The sequence below is a fragment of the Coenobita brevimanus genome, chromosome 57 (assembly GCF_032717465.1).
Source record: "Coenobita brevimanus isolate Jiangsu-jjx chromosome 57, ASM3271746v2, whole genome shotgun sequence".
In the NCBI taxonomy this organism is placed as follows: Eukaryota; Metazoa; Arthropoda; class Malacostraca; order Decapoda; family Coenobitidae; genus Coenobita; species Coenobita brevimanus.
The window spans coordinates 7,906,611-7,923,329 of record NC_137010.1 but is presented as its reverse complement, the minus strand read 5'-3'; the positions used below and the strand labels follow the sequence as shown (position 1 = coordinate 7,923,329).

Genomic DNA, 16,719 nt, shown 5'->3' with positions numbered 1-16,719 from the left:
AAAGTTATGGTATCTAGGGCTGGTGGCGGTACTGTCAGGGAAGAGGAAGAGTGGCCATATGGTATTTGCCAAAAGGGCATGGGAAGTAATTCCATCTTGTGTAGTGTCTGTGATAAGTGGGCGCATATGAGACGTAGTGGTATTTGAGGTAGACTGCGAAATTATGCTGATTACATGTGTACGGTGTGTTGGGGAGAGCAGGTGGAGATTGTCAGGTGTAAAAGGACTGAACTTGCTGGTGAGTCTTTTGAGTGTGTGGAAGAGTTTTGTTATTTGGGAGACATTGTTATGTGCTGGGGATGGGGCTGGAGTGGTTGGAAAAAGTTTAGGGAGCTGTTGTCTCTCTTGACAAAGAGAGGACTCTCCCTCCGAACTAAGGGATCTTTGTATGCAGCATATGTTAAAAGTGTAATGCTGTATGGAAGGGAGACCCGGGCAGTAAAGGAAGAGGATATTCACAAGCTCAAACATACAGAAATGATAATGATTAGGTGGATGTGCGGTGCATCCCTGAGTGTAAGGCCTGGGGGGGGGGGGAAAGGCTTATGATGGAAGAGTTGAGAGGGAGAAAGGGACTGGAATGTACTGATGTTGTGATGAGGAGAGGTAGATTGAGGTGGTTAGGGCATGTGGAGAGGATGGGGGATGATACTTGGATGCAGAAAGTGAGAAGTGTTAATGTAGGGCGAAGGGTTGCGAAAGGTAGGCCGAAAATGACCTGGGACGAGGACATCGAGTGTGACCTCAGTGATAAGGGACTGAACAGGGAAGCTGCCAAGATCGAGCAGTATGGAGAGCAATCATTAACTGATCAAGGCCGACGCATGCAGGCATGTTGGAGCCTTCAAAAACTAAACAAAACGATATAATTTTAAAAAGATATTTCCTGTCTTCTACACTGAGTGACAAGCCAAATGGTTTCCTGTACACCAGGAAACCATTTACTATGCTGGGTGGTAACCATATAGCCAAATTTTGGCACCTGGTGATTTAGTGGGTAATTATTGCGCTGCAGTCGGATTGAGCTGGTGAAGGTTTATATCCAAGGGATGGTTGGGGGTTGATTGCTCATGTAATGCCACTCAGGGATGAGTGAGGCTAGTCACTCACATCTTAAATGTCGACACCAACTGCCTAGCCCAGGGGTCCTACGCTCCTCATGGGGCAATGTAGGATTGGATGATGGATGGATGGATGCACAGTAATGGTAAGCAGTTATTTAGCTCACACCTACATGATGCAGTCCTCATTTTGGAGTGATAAAAGCTCCACATACTGCCCGAGATGCTTCCTTGGTAAACAGTGGACAAAATGGTGACTAAGTCTGAAACAACACTGCTTGTTCTACTTTCCACAAACAGAATGAATCACAAGTAACAAAACATGCATACACTATGGTGGCAACAGGAGAAAGTTGTATACCTGTATTTAATTTGGCTGGGAGAAGGAGGGAGATGAGAAGGGAGGAAGAGACCAGTAGGATGGAAGTAGTGGAGGGAATGAAGAAAGTCTAAATGGGGAAAGCGCCAGAAATTGATGTAGTGTGTGGTGAAATGTTGAAGCACAGGAGATAATAGTAGAATGGATGAGGAAATGTGCAGATTGGCCTGGGAGGAAGGTAGAGTCCCGGAGGATTGGATGTCAGGTATAATTATTCCCCTGTACAAAGGAAAAGGAGAAAAAGAAGTGTGAGGTAATCATAGAGGCATTTGTTTTCTTAGTGTAATAGGAAAAGTATATGGTAGGGTACTTACTGACAAAGTTTGTGAAATAAGAGAGGAATAAGTTGGAGAAGTACAGGGAGGTTTTCGGATGGGAAGAGGTTGTGCAGGATCAGATATTCATCCTAAGGCCTTTTATGGAAAAATTTGTAGAGAAAGGAAGGAAGTTGCATGCAGCCTTCATGGCTTTGGAGAAAGCATATGACAGAGTGAATGGACAAAGAATGTGGAAAATATTAACCCCTAAAGAGCTAACAAGATCAATCAATCCTTTTTCAGGATTATGCAAGATACCGAATGTGATCGACTGAGGAAGCTCAGGGAAAAACTGGGGAAAACATGCTTCGCCCCGACTGTGACATATATCCCTTCCAACCAACCAGAACTAAGTGCTGAATAAGCAGAAAAGAAGGTGGGGAGGAATGAGGGAGGAGTGAGGGAGAAAATGGGATGGGAGCGCATAGAAAACAGGAGTCGCACCGCCTGGAAGGTTAACTTTTTTCAACTTTGATGGGCTGTAGCTCATAAACCAGTTCATCTAAAATGCTCTGGTTTGTGACATAAGGTGTGTAAATTCAGGCTCTAAACCTTGGGCACAACACTTTTTACTTCTGTAAGAGTAAAAAACTGAACTTACTTAACTGAATACAACAGAAACAATCCAGTACCTGTCCATGAGAATACAGAAGTAGGTCTCACGGAGGATGTCTACTGATTCAGCCACCATGACCTTGTTCACGAGGATGCCCTCTTTTGGGGTCTGCTTAGTGATCAGTTTATGTCCCACCATCTTTTCCACCAGCCTCTCCACCTCATTAGGACTGGAAAATAAACAAACGAATAAATACATAAATAAATAAATAAAATGACATATATAGTATAGACGGTATATATATGTATAATTATTGTGTGTGTGTATGTGCAGTAACCTCTACTTATTCAAGGGGGCTGGACAACAGGAACCCCTGTAAATGGCAAAATCTACAAATAACTGGAAAAAAAAAAAATGCACTCCTATTTAACAATGTGAATGCCTACAAACCTTTTGCAGTGTTCTACAATGGCACCAGCTATCTGAATCTACTAGCTTAAAGTGTATTTTGAAAAGGTTCATTCATTCATCATCTAATCCAGTGTTGCCCCATGTGGAGTGTAGAAGCCCAGGGGTAGGCAAGTTGGTCCTGACATTTAAGATGAAAGTGACCAGCCTCACTCATCCCTGAGTGGCATTACGTCAGCAATAAACCCCAACCACCCCTTGGATACAAACCAGCACCAGCTCAATCCGACTGGAGTGCCTTAATCACCCACTAAACCACCGGGTGCCAAAATTTGGTTATACAGTATAACCTCAATACAACAAATATCAATCAATCAATCAATCATTTCCTGTGGCACCCTCAGGGATGCATAGGGCCTCGATGAACTCACACCACCACATCCTATCTTGTGCTAACTCCTCAAGATCTCCCCAACACTCATCTCCGGAATTCGCTTTTACTGGTATCGAGGAGCTACTGGACTAAATTCTCATATATCAGTAAAAGTTCGATAAAGCCAGAAGCAGTCCAGACTACCTGACCACTTCAGGTAAATAAAAGAAATGTCTATCAGTGTACAGTACTGTATTATTATATATACCATTTCATTATTGTAGTGAAGGTATAATACAGTACACTACTGCAGTGGTAGTGAAGTCTAAAAACCATTGGTGCAATCTGGACTAATGTCTGATACAGTATATCGGAAAAAGTCTGGGAAGTCCAGATATCGCTTTTATCGCAACTTCGCTTTTTTCGGAATGGCTTGGGTCTCAATTAGTTAGTTATAATGAGGTCTTACTGTATGGTTACCACCCAGCAGAGTAAATGGTTCCCTGTACTTGGCTTGTCACTCAGTGTAGAGTCACCCATAAACAGAAAGAAGAGGAAAGAATGAAAGAAACAGACAGACAAGGAAGGATGGAAAGAAGGAAGAGATGAAAGGGCAGGTACCTAAGAGCAGCACTACATCGAGTGAAGAGATTCAACACCTCAAAATAATGTACACGTTAAAGAATGTTTCAAGATCATACATTTAACCGAAAAATAACCAAAACAGTAAACAGCAAAGACATTAACATGGATGGCTGAGTGTATACACTTAAAATTATCATCATCAATATCTTAATTCTATTTTCTACTTAGATGGATAAGGAGTGGTGGGATTCAGAAAAAGGAGAGAGAGCACAGGGTGCAGAAACTGCCGGTAAATATGAGTGGGATCTGCAAAGCTTGGTGCACGAGTTTGCAAGTGTGTTCTGTGAACTTGGATGTAAAGAAGTCATTGTACGACAGTACTGTGAAGCACTGGTGCTAACAGGGAGCCTCCACATGGTGGAGCTGGGCATCTGAGTGGAGCAGCTGCAGAATCCCCCAAGGAGCCAGACATCCTCACATTTGCCTGCACATCACTGTAGCAAAGACCCTGGTATGACCACGGTGAGGCACTGTCCACCAGAAGGAGGTGCCAGATCCCAGCACAATGCATGTACTGTACTGTCCCTGTAGGAAGGACCTACAGAAGCAGTTGCTTATTTATGGCTGATGAGTCTGCTTGGTCAGTCAAACCATGGTTAAGCAACAGTATGATGAACTATGAAGCTCACTCTAACATACAAATGTGAATCTTGGACTACTGTATGGTTATGATATATTGTAAATGAAGAGAGGGAAGTAAAAATGAGTTGTCTGAGTGGAGAGTGTGAAGTTACATGGAGACACACAAATAAAGAAGACTAGGAAATGTTTGCTTTTGATGTAGATGTGTGTTGAAAGCATTAGGAGGAGCACTTTGAGATGGTTTGGCCATGAGGAGTGAATGGAGTGACCAAGACAGCGTACCTAAATCATGTGGACGGAGGTATATGAGTAAGAGTGATGTGGACTGGAGAGAGGGCAGCATGACAGCAGAGGACAGGACAACATGGAGTTGATTTATTCATAGTTAACCCCCCAGAGTTGTCTGGCTACATATGAAGACAAAAAATATAAAATCTTAGGGCTTCAAGGTTCAGCAACTACACAGCATAACATGCAAACACCACGTACTCTTTAGTGAGGTGAACGCCGCCTTTGAAGCCATTGTCAAAATGTCCCTTACCACGTCCACCAGCCAAAATCTGTGCTTTCACTACATACTCCTCAGCATCTGCAAAATGAAAATGGATATAAGTATGTAATTGGCCTCTTGAACTCAAGGACTCTCTTAAGCTGAATAAAACTGTCCGGGTTTCACTAAAGCATAAATACATCCTTAATTACATATATATGTATGAAGCTCTCCAGCTCCTCTCTCTGTGATACATTTTGCACATTTCACCTCAACATTCTCACGCACAGTATGCAATTTACATCTTTCTAACACCTTTAGGGTGCAGTGGATTAGCTCACTGTATTTTGTTTGTGGTACAGCACGCTGCATTTCAGTGCTTATCATGGACGTGTTAGCCCAGAAGTCATTTTCGGAACACTTTTTTTTGCTGAGCATTTTTTTGGGGGTGTAATCTTAGTCACAGCTACCATTATGAAACCAAAGGTACATTATGATACACTGTATCTGTCTATCTATTGCCAGATGCCTTAATCCCATAAGGGGTGGCCACAAACAATGTGTCAGCCCGTCCTCCATCATTTCACTGTCCTGCTCCCAGCTCACACCCGTCTCTCTCATATACCTCTCCACTCCATCCCTCCATCTTATTCTTGGCCTTCCCCTCCCTCTCCCCCCCTCCACCTCACTCACATACACTCTCCTTGTTAGTCTCTCACTCTCCATCCTCTCCACATGGCCAAACCCCCTCAATGTATTTCTCCTAACACTTCCTATCACATCCATATCCACACCACAATGATCCTTCACTTCCTCATTTGTCAATCTGTCTCTCCATGTGACTCCACATGCTCCTCTCAAATAACTCATTTCCACAGCTCTCACTCTTGACTTCTGAATTTTCCTGTGGATGTCTCAGGAATAGAATAGGACAATAAATAAAGACCATTTTGTCAAGTAAAAGTCCAAACCATGGTGTTGCGCTAATGCCCCACTCTCTCTGTATCACCACTGATGTACCTGCATAAATCTGATATGGACAGAAAGAAAAATTACTTCTGAGCATGATGAAACAAACAGAAATGAGATAAACAGTTCAAGTGCTATGAGAATTTTAAGGGAAAAAAAAAAAAAATGTTGAGTGCAAATTGTTAATACACTCTGTACTCTCGATTGGTTTTCACCAACATATTTTGGCTTTTTTTTCACAGAGAAATACAGAAAGTTAAAATCTTTAAGCTTTAAGCCAGAATATTTTAGTACTACCATTTGGGAAGAGAATAAAACCAACTGCATTTTTGTAGCATAAGTAGGTATGCTATCTTGGCACCACCAATTTTCATCTCCACAGCATTTTAAGCCATTTTCATTGATGTATCATTTAGTCCATTACAAGTGTACTGTTTTTCAATGGTTAAGTATACGATGCATGAATCCTGCTAAACACAATGACAGCAAGTACAAAACTTTAAATGGTAAAAGCATATGTGTAACACAAGCATATATGTGACGATACAGTTTTGTAAATCTAATAACCATTATGCTTTGATAACATTATTCTGCTAAAGACTGCCAGTAGGTATCTGTGTTTGACTGTACAATATTGTGTTAACCCTTTAGAAAGTGAATGCAACCTACTGTACGTTGATATATGCAGTTTCAGTGACATGGACATTATCCAGTTATACTGACCTTGATATTCAATAAATCACTATGCATGGGGTTTTCACTTGACCAAACCTCACTGTATTGTGAGGTACGACTGTGGAGACACAGTTTCTTAAATTACATAAAATATTACTGTCCCTTAAACAGAAATATGGTTGCAAAAGAGAGGGGCTCGAATGCCTCCAAACCCAATGACAATAAGGGCCAAACAGGGAAAAACTGAAGGAAAAGAAACTGAAGATACCAGTGAAGACATAAGTATCAAGGTACAGTATCACCCTGATGTAGATAATGATTGAGATTAAGTCTTATGCAGCAACTGCCGTGCAGATTAAGTTGATACACAGAGTGTCCCAGATCTTAATACCTTACTTCAGGAAATAATTGGGCTAATTTTCAATAGAAAAAATGCTGAATCAACATGGGTTCAAATCCAACCCTTCTGGAGCTATAAGTACTGATGTCCTTATGGGTGGAATATATGGCAGATCATTTTTGCCCATTAAGTCATCAGTAATTGTTGCTCCATAAAGGTTGGGAATTAGACCAATGTTCATATAGCATTTATGACTCAAAATTAGCCCAAAACTCACCTCCCAAAGTTAGAAAGTAAATTTCCAGCATATCCTGTATATTCAATGCTGAAGGATGACTTCACGAGGTGGTGCTGATACAACCAGGAATCTCTCTGTCCTATTATACAAACATCCCTCAGCTCCCTCCATTAGTGATAAGTGGTGGCAACTATCACCCCTTCATTTGATGCATTACTGCCTACTTCTTCAGAGTCTGTCTTCCTCTCTTCCTACAGTATGCCTTCCTCTCTTCCTCCTCTTCTTGTCACTTTTTATTTCAGTACTTTTCACTTCAGATGGCTCTACACTGAGTGACATGCTTAATGGTTTCCTGTAACCCAGGGAGCATTTAAAATGCTGGGTGGCAACCATACAACCAGATAAGAAAGTGACATGAAGCCTACTATGGTGTCTGTTAACTGGGAAGATGAAAATGCAGCATCCATCCAGAAACCGAGCTTCCACACTAACATTGGTTCACTGTATGGGATGGCCCTGCAGGGACAGCTGTTTGCCTATAGTTCCTGGATCTGCTCGGCCTGACAGATCTGGGTTGATCAACAAAAACTCCCTCCCTCTCCCCTGAAGAGACAATGGTGGACTGCAGAAATGTAAATTCAGCCTGCAGTCCTTTGGGTTCACATTTAAATGAGTCTTGGGGTAACTAGTCAATATTACAGAGAAATCATTAACAAACAAGAGAACTCTGACCCATCAATAGCCAAAACAGCAAAACAGATTCCATGCACATACTGTACTGTAAATTAATTTAAAACTTTTTTTTTTTTAATCATTAAACTACAACCTAACTATCACTGTGATACAATTCAAAAGTTGCAGAAATGTATAACTCTGAAGATATTTTATATACAACCTCATCAATTTTACATGCAAACTATGGCATGTGGCTGCAGGCCATATTGGGTTTACTAGTTGATTTGGGTCCAAGGTCAATTCATCAATCATTTCATTCTCACTAACCTAACCTACCTATCTATCTATCTACTGCCAAATGCCATAATCCCATAAGGGGTGGCCACAAACAAATCCCCTCCATGTCGCCCCCCGCCATTTCACTGCCCTGCTCCCTGCTCACCCCCCCATCTCTCACATGCCTCTCCACTCCATCCCTCCATCTCATCCTTGGCCTCCCCCTCCCCCCCCTCCATCTCACTCGCATATACTCTCCTCATCAGTCTCCCACTCTCCATCCTCTCCACATGGACAAACCACCTCAATGTGTTTCTCCTAACACTTCCTATCACATCCCTGTAACTTAATCTAAACTAACCTTTCACATACTAATGACAACACCAGATTTAAGCTAACCTAATAGCCTATAACTATCCAGAACAATATGAAAGCAAATGGGTTCAGGTCTGAATCGAATAATTTCACTAATGCAACAAACCTAACTTTAAAAAAAAAATGTAATTTCTGCAGAATCTGGGTGTTATAAATGAATTACTGTATACAATTATCAATGTTATTCCCAGTCATAAAATTTTCATAATTTTTTAATGGAAGATTTCCCACAGTTTGTTCCATCAATTTAAGGGCTGAAGAAACTATCTGACAGTAATAATATGTACATAATATATACGGTATATATATATATAAAATTCTACTACAGGTGTTGTTATATATGACAAGGAAACACTATAGAATAATGTAGTAGTCATGGCTCAGTGAGTTAGAGCACTCCGCTCTGAGGTTCAAGTCCACCCAAGGGTCATTGGTAATCAGGAAGGGCACCAAGTTATAAAGTGCTACAGCCTCCAAACCAAAGCCCTCTACCCAGGGCAGCCCTTAGCCCTTATAAAAAAAAAAAAAAAAAGGGAGCATGGCATAAAACTCCCCGCCCCTCTCCAAATACTGTACTATGGAACATTCTCCACTCATAACAGTAAGAATGAAGGGATGAAGGTGTGAGGTAGACACTAACTGAGATCCTTGGAGATGGCAACAGCATTGTTGTGTGAGTCAAGGATTCGGAAGCGCTGCACAGTGACCCCATGGTTCTCCAGCAGCACCTTACTTTGATACTCCAGCAGGTTCAGGTGACGAACTGGTACCTGTATGACCAACACAGTGTATTATCCAACCAGTATGACTATGAAATATCCCTACCCCACCCTTATATACTATATATATATATATATATATAAAAGAAATATTTCACAGTATTATTTTACAAATTGCCAATATGCAGTTTAGGGATATTACCACCATAAACGCATAGTATATTACCTTACCATGCTAATGATCCCCCATAACCCCATTTGCAAATGGACATTTACAGAGATAATGAATTTAATTAAAATTTCCCAAAAAAACACACCTTGGATCTTCACTCGGCCACTGTGTAAAAAAATGCGTGCGTTTGTACATGTGTTTATCCTTCCGTTGACTGCGCATGCATCTGCTAGGTCTGTTTCAGCCACTCATCGGAATGCTTTATGTCATGTGATAGTATTCTACCAATCAATTGAAGCACAGTTTATTCCTTCTCGGTGGAAAATTCAAATCCTTCTCGCTCTGGCTTCCGATAGGGTAGGACGTAATCTGAGAATCGGGTGTAATATTGATTGTTTGTGTTATTAAGCAATCCACTTGGAACCGGAGGAAGCCTCTGAGTTACTGAGAAAACGCGGTGTATTTTTTCTGGTAGCTTTTGATGACATTTGGGTGAGTTTGACCTTCATTTTTGTCAGAAATGCTCCATATTGCCACACTTCCAATCACGAACTTTGACCAGATGAAGTGAAATGAAGCATTTTCGACAGAAAACGAAGGCACAAATAACTCAAACTTCATCAAAAACCATCAGAAAAATATACTGCATAACATGGACCATCGTACCTCTAAGGTAAGCATCCCACTGCAGCACGTTAGGTTAGGTTTGGTTATTTTAGGTCTGTTTGGTTAGGTTAACCGGTTGTGCAGTACACATTTCTGGTGGTTTTTTGTAATTTCAGTGATTTTTTTTCCTTTGTTTTCTGTCAGTTAGGTTTCATTTGGTTAGTGTAGGTCTGTTTGGTTAGGTTAACCAGTTGTTCAGTATATTTTTCTGGTGGTTTTTAATGCACTTTGAGTGATTTTTGCCTTCGTTTTCCGTTGGTTAGGTTAGGTCTGCTTGGCTAGGTTAGGTTAGGTCTGTCTGGCTAGGTTAACTGGTTGAGCAGTATATTTTTGTTTTGTTTTTTAATGCGATTTGAGTGGTTTTTGCTTTCGTTTTCTGTTGGTAATGCTTCATTTCACCTCCTCATTCATTCAAAGTTCATGATTGGAAAAGCAGGCAAAATGAAGCATTTCCGACAAAAATGAAGGTCAAAATCACTCAAATCTCATCAAAAACTACCAGAAAAATATACTGCACAACCAGGAGGGTGTATTGGCAACTTGTAAAAATTTACCTACTTCATTTTCACAATACGTGTCAAGTGGGGTTGGTGGAGGATTAGTGCCCCTCCCTGTAAAACAATTAACTCTAAGCCCTTGGCCACCCCGTTTGGGATACATGGCGTCTGGCAATGAATGAATGAATTTTCACAATCTGGAGTTTCATGAAACTTTAATGATGGATATAGTTATGCTGAAAAATAAAAAGTATATACAACATTTTGAAGATTAAATCAACCTTGTTTCATACACAGTACTAGACTCATGGCAGGTATTTGCAACAGGTTGTGGGAAACTGTGAGACTACCAATAACTTTATTCACTCAAACCTGCTTGTTACGTAACCAGCAGCATTATTCATAACAAGTTCATCCAATTAACATTATATAATAAACAGGTTTGATCGTAACCTTACCGTCGTTAAAAACCTACATGGAGTTATGTGAGAATACTTTGGCTGAAAGTGCCCAATCAGCTGACCGGTTTACGGTGCTGTTTGTCTCGGAGTCAGTTGTTGGCCAGACACAAGTATCTTCTAAAAAGTGATGAACGACACTCTAATTTAAGAAAGTATGCAACGTATCATTATACTGGTTATGGCACTCACATGTGAATGGATAATGGGCTGGAGATGTCTCAGTCCATCTTTAATTAGGCACCGAGCTAGACCTGCCGCCATGCTGGAACTTCTTTCTCATACGACACTGATTGTTCAACATTACTCCTGGATCGACTGACATATTGTCTCGTGTATTTCGTCGTTAATGACTTCCCAAACAGATACACAGCCATATGCAGTTCTAATCTAGTCCTATTTTCCTTCTGTGCCACATCACTGAAACTACAAGTTATTTAAGCTCTAGAACTGTGACCGTCAAATTTTGTTGTTTTGATTGAAAATTCACGATTTCAGACAATAACCGCTGATACTTCAATATGCTAAATGCACTTACTATAGGAAGAAATTATGAAGGGTGACAAGGAGTGAAACAGTAACAACTGAGGGCATCACAACATCCCCAGGAGGCGACAACGGAGGGGTAAGCAGGGCGCGCGCGACGTCCGTGCGAGACGTATGTCCCATACAGCAGCGCGCCACTATTCCACGGAATGCACCCGACGCGAACATCACAGTCAGGGTGCATTACTCTTCCACCGACCCAGCCTTCGTCAGAATCAGAGTGGAGCTAGTCAAACAGCTCCAGGCAGCACCCCAGTGACGGCTGGTAGCCGCACGTTAAAAGCAACGGCCTGTAGCCGTGCAACCGTAACGGCCGGTAGCCGCACACTAAAAGCATTGGCCTGCAACCGTTGCGGCCGGTAGCTGCACCTTAGAGAGACGGCCAGCAGCCACTCATGGTGCTGCCCACCCTCCCTGCAGAACCCATGACGGCCAGTTGCTGCACACGGGGAATGGTACACCCTCTCTCCTTCTGCAGTTGCCTCGATGGGCACGACACCAGTGACGGCCGGCAGCCGCACCAGTAGACAAGGACGGCCTGTAGCCGCCCTTCGCCTACACGTCGCCCCTCATATGGGACTTCGGCAACGGCCAGTAGCCGCGCCCAGAGGCAGGTGACAGCCGGTAGCTGCATTTCATCTGCGGTCCCGTCAGGAAGTCGAACCCTGGTGACAGCCAATTGCTGCACCGACGGGAAAGGGACAGCCTGTAGCCGTCCTCCTCCTGTTGCCCAAGGGACCTCGGCGATGGCCAGTAGCCGTGCCAGGGAGGGGTGCCTTAAAAGCCCCTCGCCCCCTGTGACTTCACAACCTGAGAGAGACCCCTGCTCGAGCCACCCCACCGGTGGCAGAGCAAGTCCCACCCTTAACTCCCCAGACCAAGGTAGCCTCCAGGAGGACAACCTTCCCATCAAGAACTGGTGGAGAGGACCCATCTTGACCCCGGGGCTGCATTCCAACCAGCCGACGCCAGAGGGAGACCAGCACCTGAAGGACTCCTGCTGCCAGCAATGCCACAGCCCTACCCTGACAGCGAAGCAGCGGGAGCAAGACCACAGTAGACGGGCTCTCCACGGCGTCCCTAGTACCCTGGGGCGTCACATCTCCAGTCCAGAAGAGGAGCGATGCCCTTCCCGCACCTGACGCCTGCAGGAATGCCTTCAGAGGATTTTTGGCCCCAGTCCTGAGGGCCAAACCCCTCCAGTGCGGGGCCCTTCACCACGACTGACCACAGCCCATTCTGGAGGACAACACCCCCGCGAGTAGTCCCGTGGCCCCTTGACGAGAGGACACCTGAGAGGACACAGCCGACTCTGGGCCACCGCCTGTGAGCCGCTGGCCCCCCCCTTGGTTGGCCCCCGCTCCCTTGCCCCACATCCCCATAGTGACTGTGACTTCCCTGCCTGCAAAGTGAAAGTGAAAGTGACTACCACAGTGTAGAATACAGTGACAGTGTCTAACTATCTGAACTCTACTAAATGTGATGAGACATGAACAGTGTTCCACCTCGCGATTTAATTTAGTGTAATGTGGGACAGGTATACAATTATCATAAAGTACAAGCAGCTCTAGAACAAAGTGTAAGTATAGTGTCTGTCCATCTGTTCCTGAGACTGTCGGTATCCTTCAAGATACCTGTAGCTTATATATACCTGCCAATACCAGTTCTTGCCTTTGGACAGAGTCTCGTGAATTGTCTAGCTTCCTGTATCCAGAATTTGGCAATATACAAAGGTTGTTGCCCTGTGTTTTTATACCCTGCTTCTCTCATACTGTGTCTAAGCTCCAGTCTAGAAAGGGAACCCATCTAAACCTTAGGTGTTGTTAGGACAGGAAGCCAACCTAAAAACACCTAGCATAACAAAGAGGCTTCAGAATATATCCGTACGAATGCAGACTTCGAGCGATACCAACTCCAGTACCGAATAGTATCTTGGGACGGGACCTGTTTTTCATGTTATACTGTATACAAAATACCCACTCGGTGGAGCAAGCCTGACACCACCACCCCAGGAGGAGGACATAAGGAGGTAGTCCTCACCCCAATAGGAGGCAATGGGGAGATACACCAGCTTTCTGCGCCACAGCAACATATATCCCCCATGACCTGACGCCCCTCTTCCATGCAGCCGGACCACCAGGAAGTACTTCATTACCCTCTGACGGAGAGAGCACTCACCAGAATCAGGGTGGGACTTGCTCTAGGAAAGTCCCAAGTAGATCCTTGGATGCAGAGTCCACAGGACCTGCCTTCACGAGAGGGAGAGCCACAGGCAGCGCTCACAGTCCTACTTCATCCCATGGGAGCAGCGGCACAGTAGCATCCACCGGATCTACTGTAGGAGGAGCGACCACCGGATCTCCTCCTTCTGCCATCCACCTCCGGTAGCAGTTGTCTCGAACCATCACCTCGACGACCTTCACCTGTGCTTCCCAGGAGGGCGGCAGGCCCCCTGGGAGTATCCACCAGATATGCCACTGGGGTAGAGACCACCGGTTATCCCCCAGCTGCACTTTCCCCTGACAGCAGGAGGGCAGCAGAGTCCACTGGACCTGCCGCATAAGCCAGAAGGCCCGCCGGGACTTCTCCTCCTGTTGTACCCAGGACAAGTGGTCCCCTGGCAGCATCCCCTGGACCTGTCAACCCGAGGGAGTATCCACTGGATCTCCCTCAACCACTACCCCAGGAGGGAGTCTGGGCAGTGTCCCTTGGATCTGTCAAGCAGAAGGAGTGTCCTCCAGACCTCTTCTGAGGCGATGGAGGTGATCAGCCCATGTCTTGCTGAAGATAATAACGTCGTCCAGATATGCCATGCAGACAAATTTCCCAGGTCAGGCCACTGAGGACGGACTCCATCATTCGGGAGAATGTTGCAGGGGCATTGCAGAGGCTAAAGGGCAGGACATTGAATTCGTAGTGCTTCCCATTGCTAGTGGAAAATGCTGTCTTCTGCCTGTCCTTGGGTTGCACGAGGACCTGCCAATAACCTAACTGGAGGTCCAGTGTGGAGAATCAAGAGGCTCCGTACAGGGAGTCGAGGGAGTCATCTATCCTGGGGAGGGAGGTGGCGTCTTTGATGGTCACGTCGTTAAGGCGGCGACAGTCAACGCAGAAGCGCATGGTACCGTCTTCTTTTGGACGAGGACGAAGGGGGAGGACCTAGGGCTGGTAGAGGGTGAGAGTACACCAGCATCAAGCATTTCCTGGACCTGCTGGTCTTCCTTCGCCCGCTGCTTAGGGTTTTTCTGTCTGGATGGTTGACGGATTGGTGGTAGCATTTGGTGCATGTGGTAGGTGGTGTGGCCGATGCTGGAGGGGCCTGATGCAAACAGGTCCTGAAAGTCCAGGAGGAGGTGGCGAAGAGTGTCAGCTTGGTGGGTAGAAAGGTGATCAGGGATGGGGGGTAAGGGGGCGGGGGCTGAGGGGGGTGGTGGAGCATGGCTCTGCTTCCTCCATCTCTCCCACAACGAGCCCCTTTGGTAGCGTGAGAGGGGTCGTGGAGATGTTAGCAATTCTCACTGCCGCGATGTGTGGGAGTAGGAAGGTCGGGGGTAGGAGACAGGCCAAGTGTTCCTGGGGGCAGTCTGGGGGAGAAGAGGACAGATGTTCCGGTGGGCCTGTTCAGGGGAAGCCAAGCTTCATGGTGTGGGGGAATTGTCTAGGTGGAGGCAATAGTGGCGGGAAAGGTGGGGGGGCGGAGGTCAGGGGGGCAGGGGGATGTGATGTGGGCAGGGGCAGGGGGAACACAAGGGGGGAGTAGGGGTGGGGGTGGGGGAAGGGAAGGAAAGAGAGGGGGGGGGCAGGGATGTGGGGGTCAGGGGCAGGTGCATACTGCTTTCAGGGGTTAGGGGGGCAGGGGCTGAACTCTTGCTAAACTGGAGCTGCTGCTTGTGGCAGTCTATTGTGGTGTGTAATTTCTGCAGGAGATCCAGCCCCAGGTACCTGTCATAGTTGTGGCAGGTAGAGTCAAAGATAATAAACTTGTGATGGGCGGATGTGTGCTGGTGTGTGTCGACTTGTAGGGCCTGTGTTTCCCCACAGATAGGCAAGGGAATGTCCCCTGCGTCTATGGGTTGAGCGGAAGTGGGAAAAGCAGGCCGAACGCAGACTTGTGACGGGAGTAAAAGTGGCTGTAGAGGCAGGATCTGGCCACTCCCGTATCGACCAGCAGCCTCGCCTCTACCCCATTCAGTCTCATCTTGTCATAGACTTGGAGGGCGATACTTGAGAGAGGTGGCCCTTGCCACCGGGTTGAGGTGCGGTGGCAGTCCTAAAAATCCAGCTGTTATGGCGTGTTTTCTTCTACTCGTTCTGGTTCCTCTACGTTGGTGTTTTCCATGGGTGGGGTGTCATCTCCAGGGTCCTCGTCTCCCACGGAGGATACCTTACGTCACCCCAGGATTTTCCTTTTTTGCCAGACAGCCTTGAGCTGCTCCCGTATGTCGTAGAGTGGGCATCAGTGGCTACATGCAGAGAATTCCCAGGGGTTGATCGATATCAGGTTCTGGCTTTCCCTTTGAGCTGGGCATTTTCTCGGAGGATAGGCCCTGGGTGGGGGAGGTACCAACGTGGGGCTAATGAGGGTTGGTGAGGATCGGGGTTTGCTGTGCGGTGCTGGGTTGTGGGTTGGGAACTTGCTCACTGCATTAATTTGTTTGAAGGTGGAGCGGGAGGTTAACAGCCATTGTATCTGCCGGACGTCCCTGTCTAGGTCCCCCATTGGGTCGTGAATTGTGAAGTACTCCCGGGTCTCTGCACTTGCTTCTGGGTGTGCAGTGGTGACGAGCCGCCTTGCCTGGATTAGTGTATCGTCCAGGTTCCCGTCGTATGTTATCCAATTGTGATAATGATATGACTTTTCCAAGAGAGGGCGTGACTGCTTCTGTCACTATTGTCATGAAATTTGCCCAGGATAGGTCGGGGACGAATTTAGGGGCGATGCTGGCTGCTGCCTTGCCCAGCAGTGGTAATGTTACAGCAATTTTTTGTTTATCATCCTCAAACCCGATATCGAGCAGCGGCTTGATGATTGATAATTATGTGTAGATATCGTATTGCTCTTGCTCGAATTTGGGTAGCTGAATGTGTGGTTTGGTCGCCATTTTGGTATTTTCCCTGCTTTTGTTCCTCCTTTAGTCTAACTTGGCCTGGGTCAAGAACCACTGCTGTCCACCAGCGTTATGCTAGGTGTTTTTAGGGAGGCTTCCCGTCCTTAGAACGCCTGGCCTAGTATTGTGTTCTTTTCAAGACCGGGGCAATACTACAAATGTAAGAGGAACAGGGCATAAAAACTAAGGCAACA

General features: G+C 45.6%; 1 protein-coding gene across 1 annotated transcript in view; it reads right to left on the bottom strand.

The window, feature by feature from the left end:
* ScsbetaG (Succinyl-coenzyme A synthetase beta subunit, GDP-forming) overlaps positions 1-4,907 on the bottom strand; it is a 31,205-nt gene extending 26,298 nt beyond the window's left edge. The window contains exons 1-2 of the mRNA XM_080274182.1: positions 4,811-4,907; positions 2,390-2,542 (exon numbers count right to left, since the gene is read on the bottom strand). Coding sequence (XP_080130308.1) covers positions 2,390-2,511 — 122 coding nt within the window. The 5' untranslated portion in view covers positions 2,512-2,542; positions 4,811-4,907. The remainder of the gene's footprint in view (positions 1-2,389; positions 2,543-4,810) is intronic.
* Positions 4,908-16,719: the final 11,812 nt, after the last annotated feature.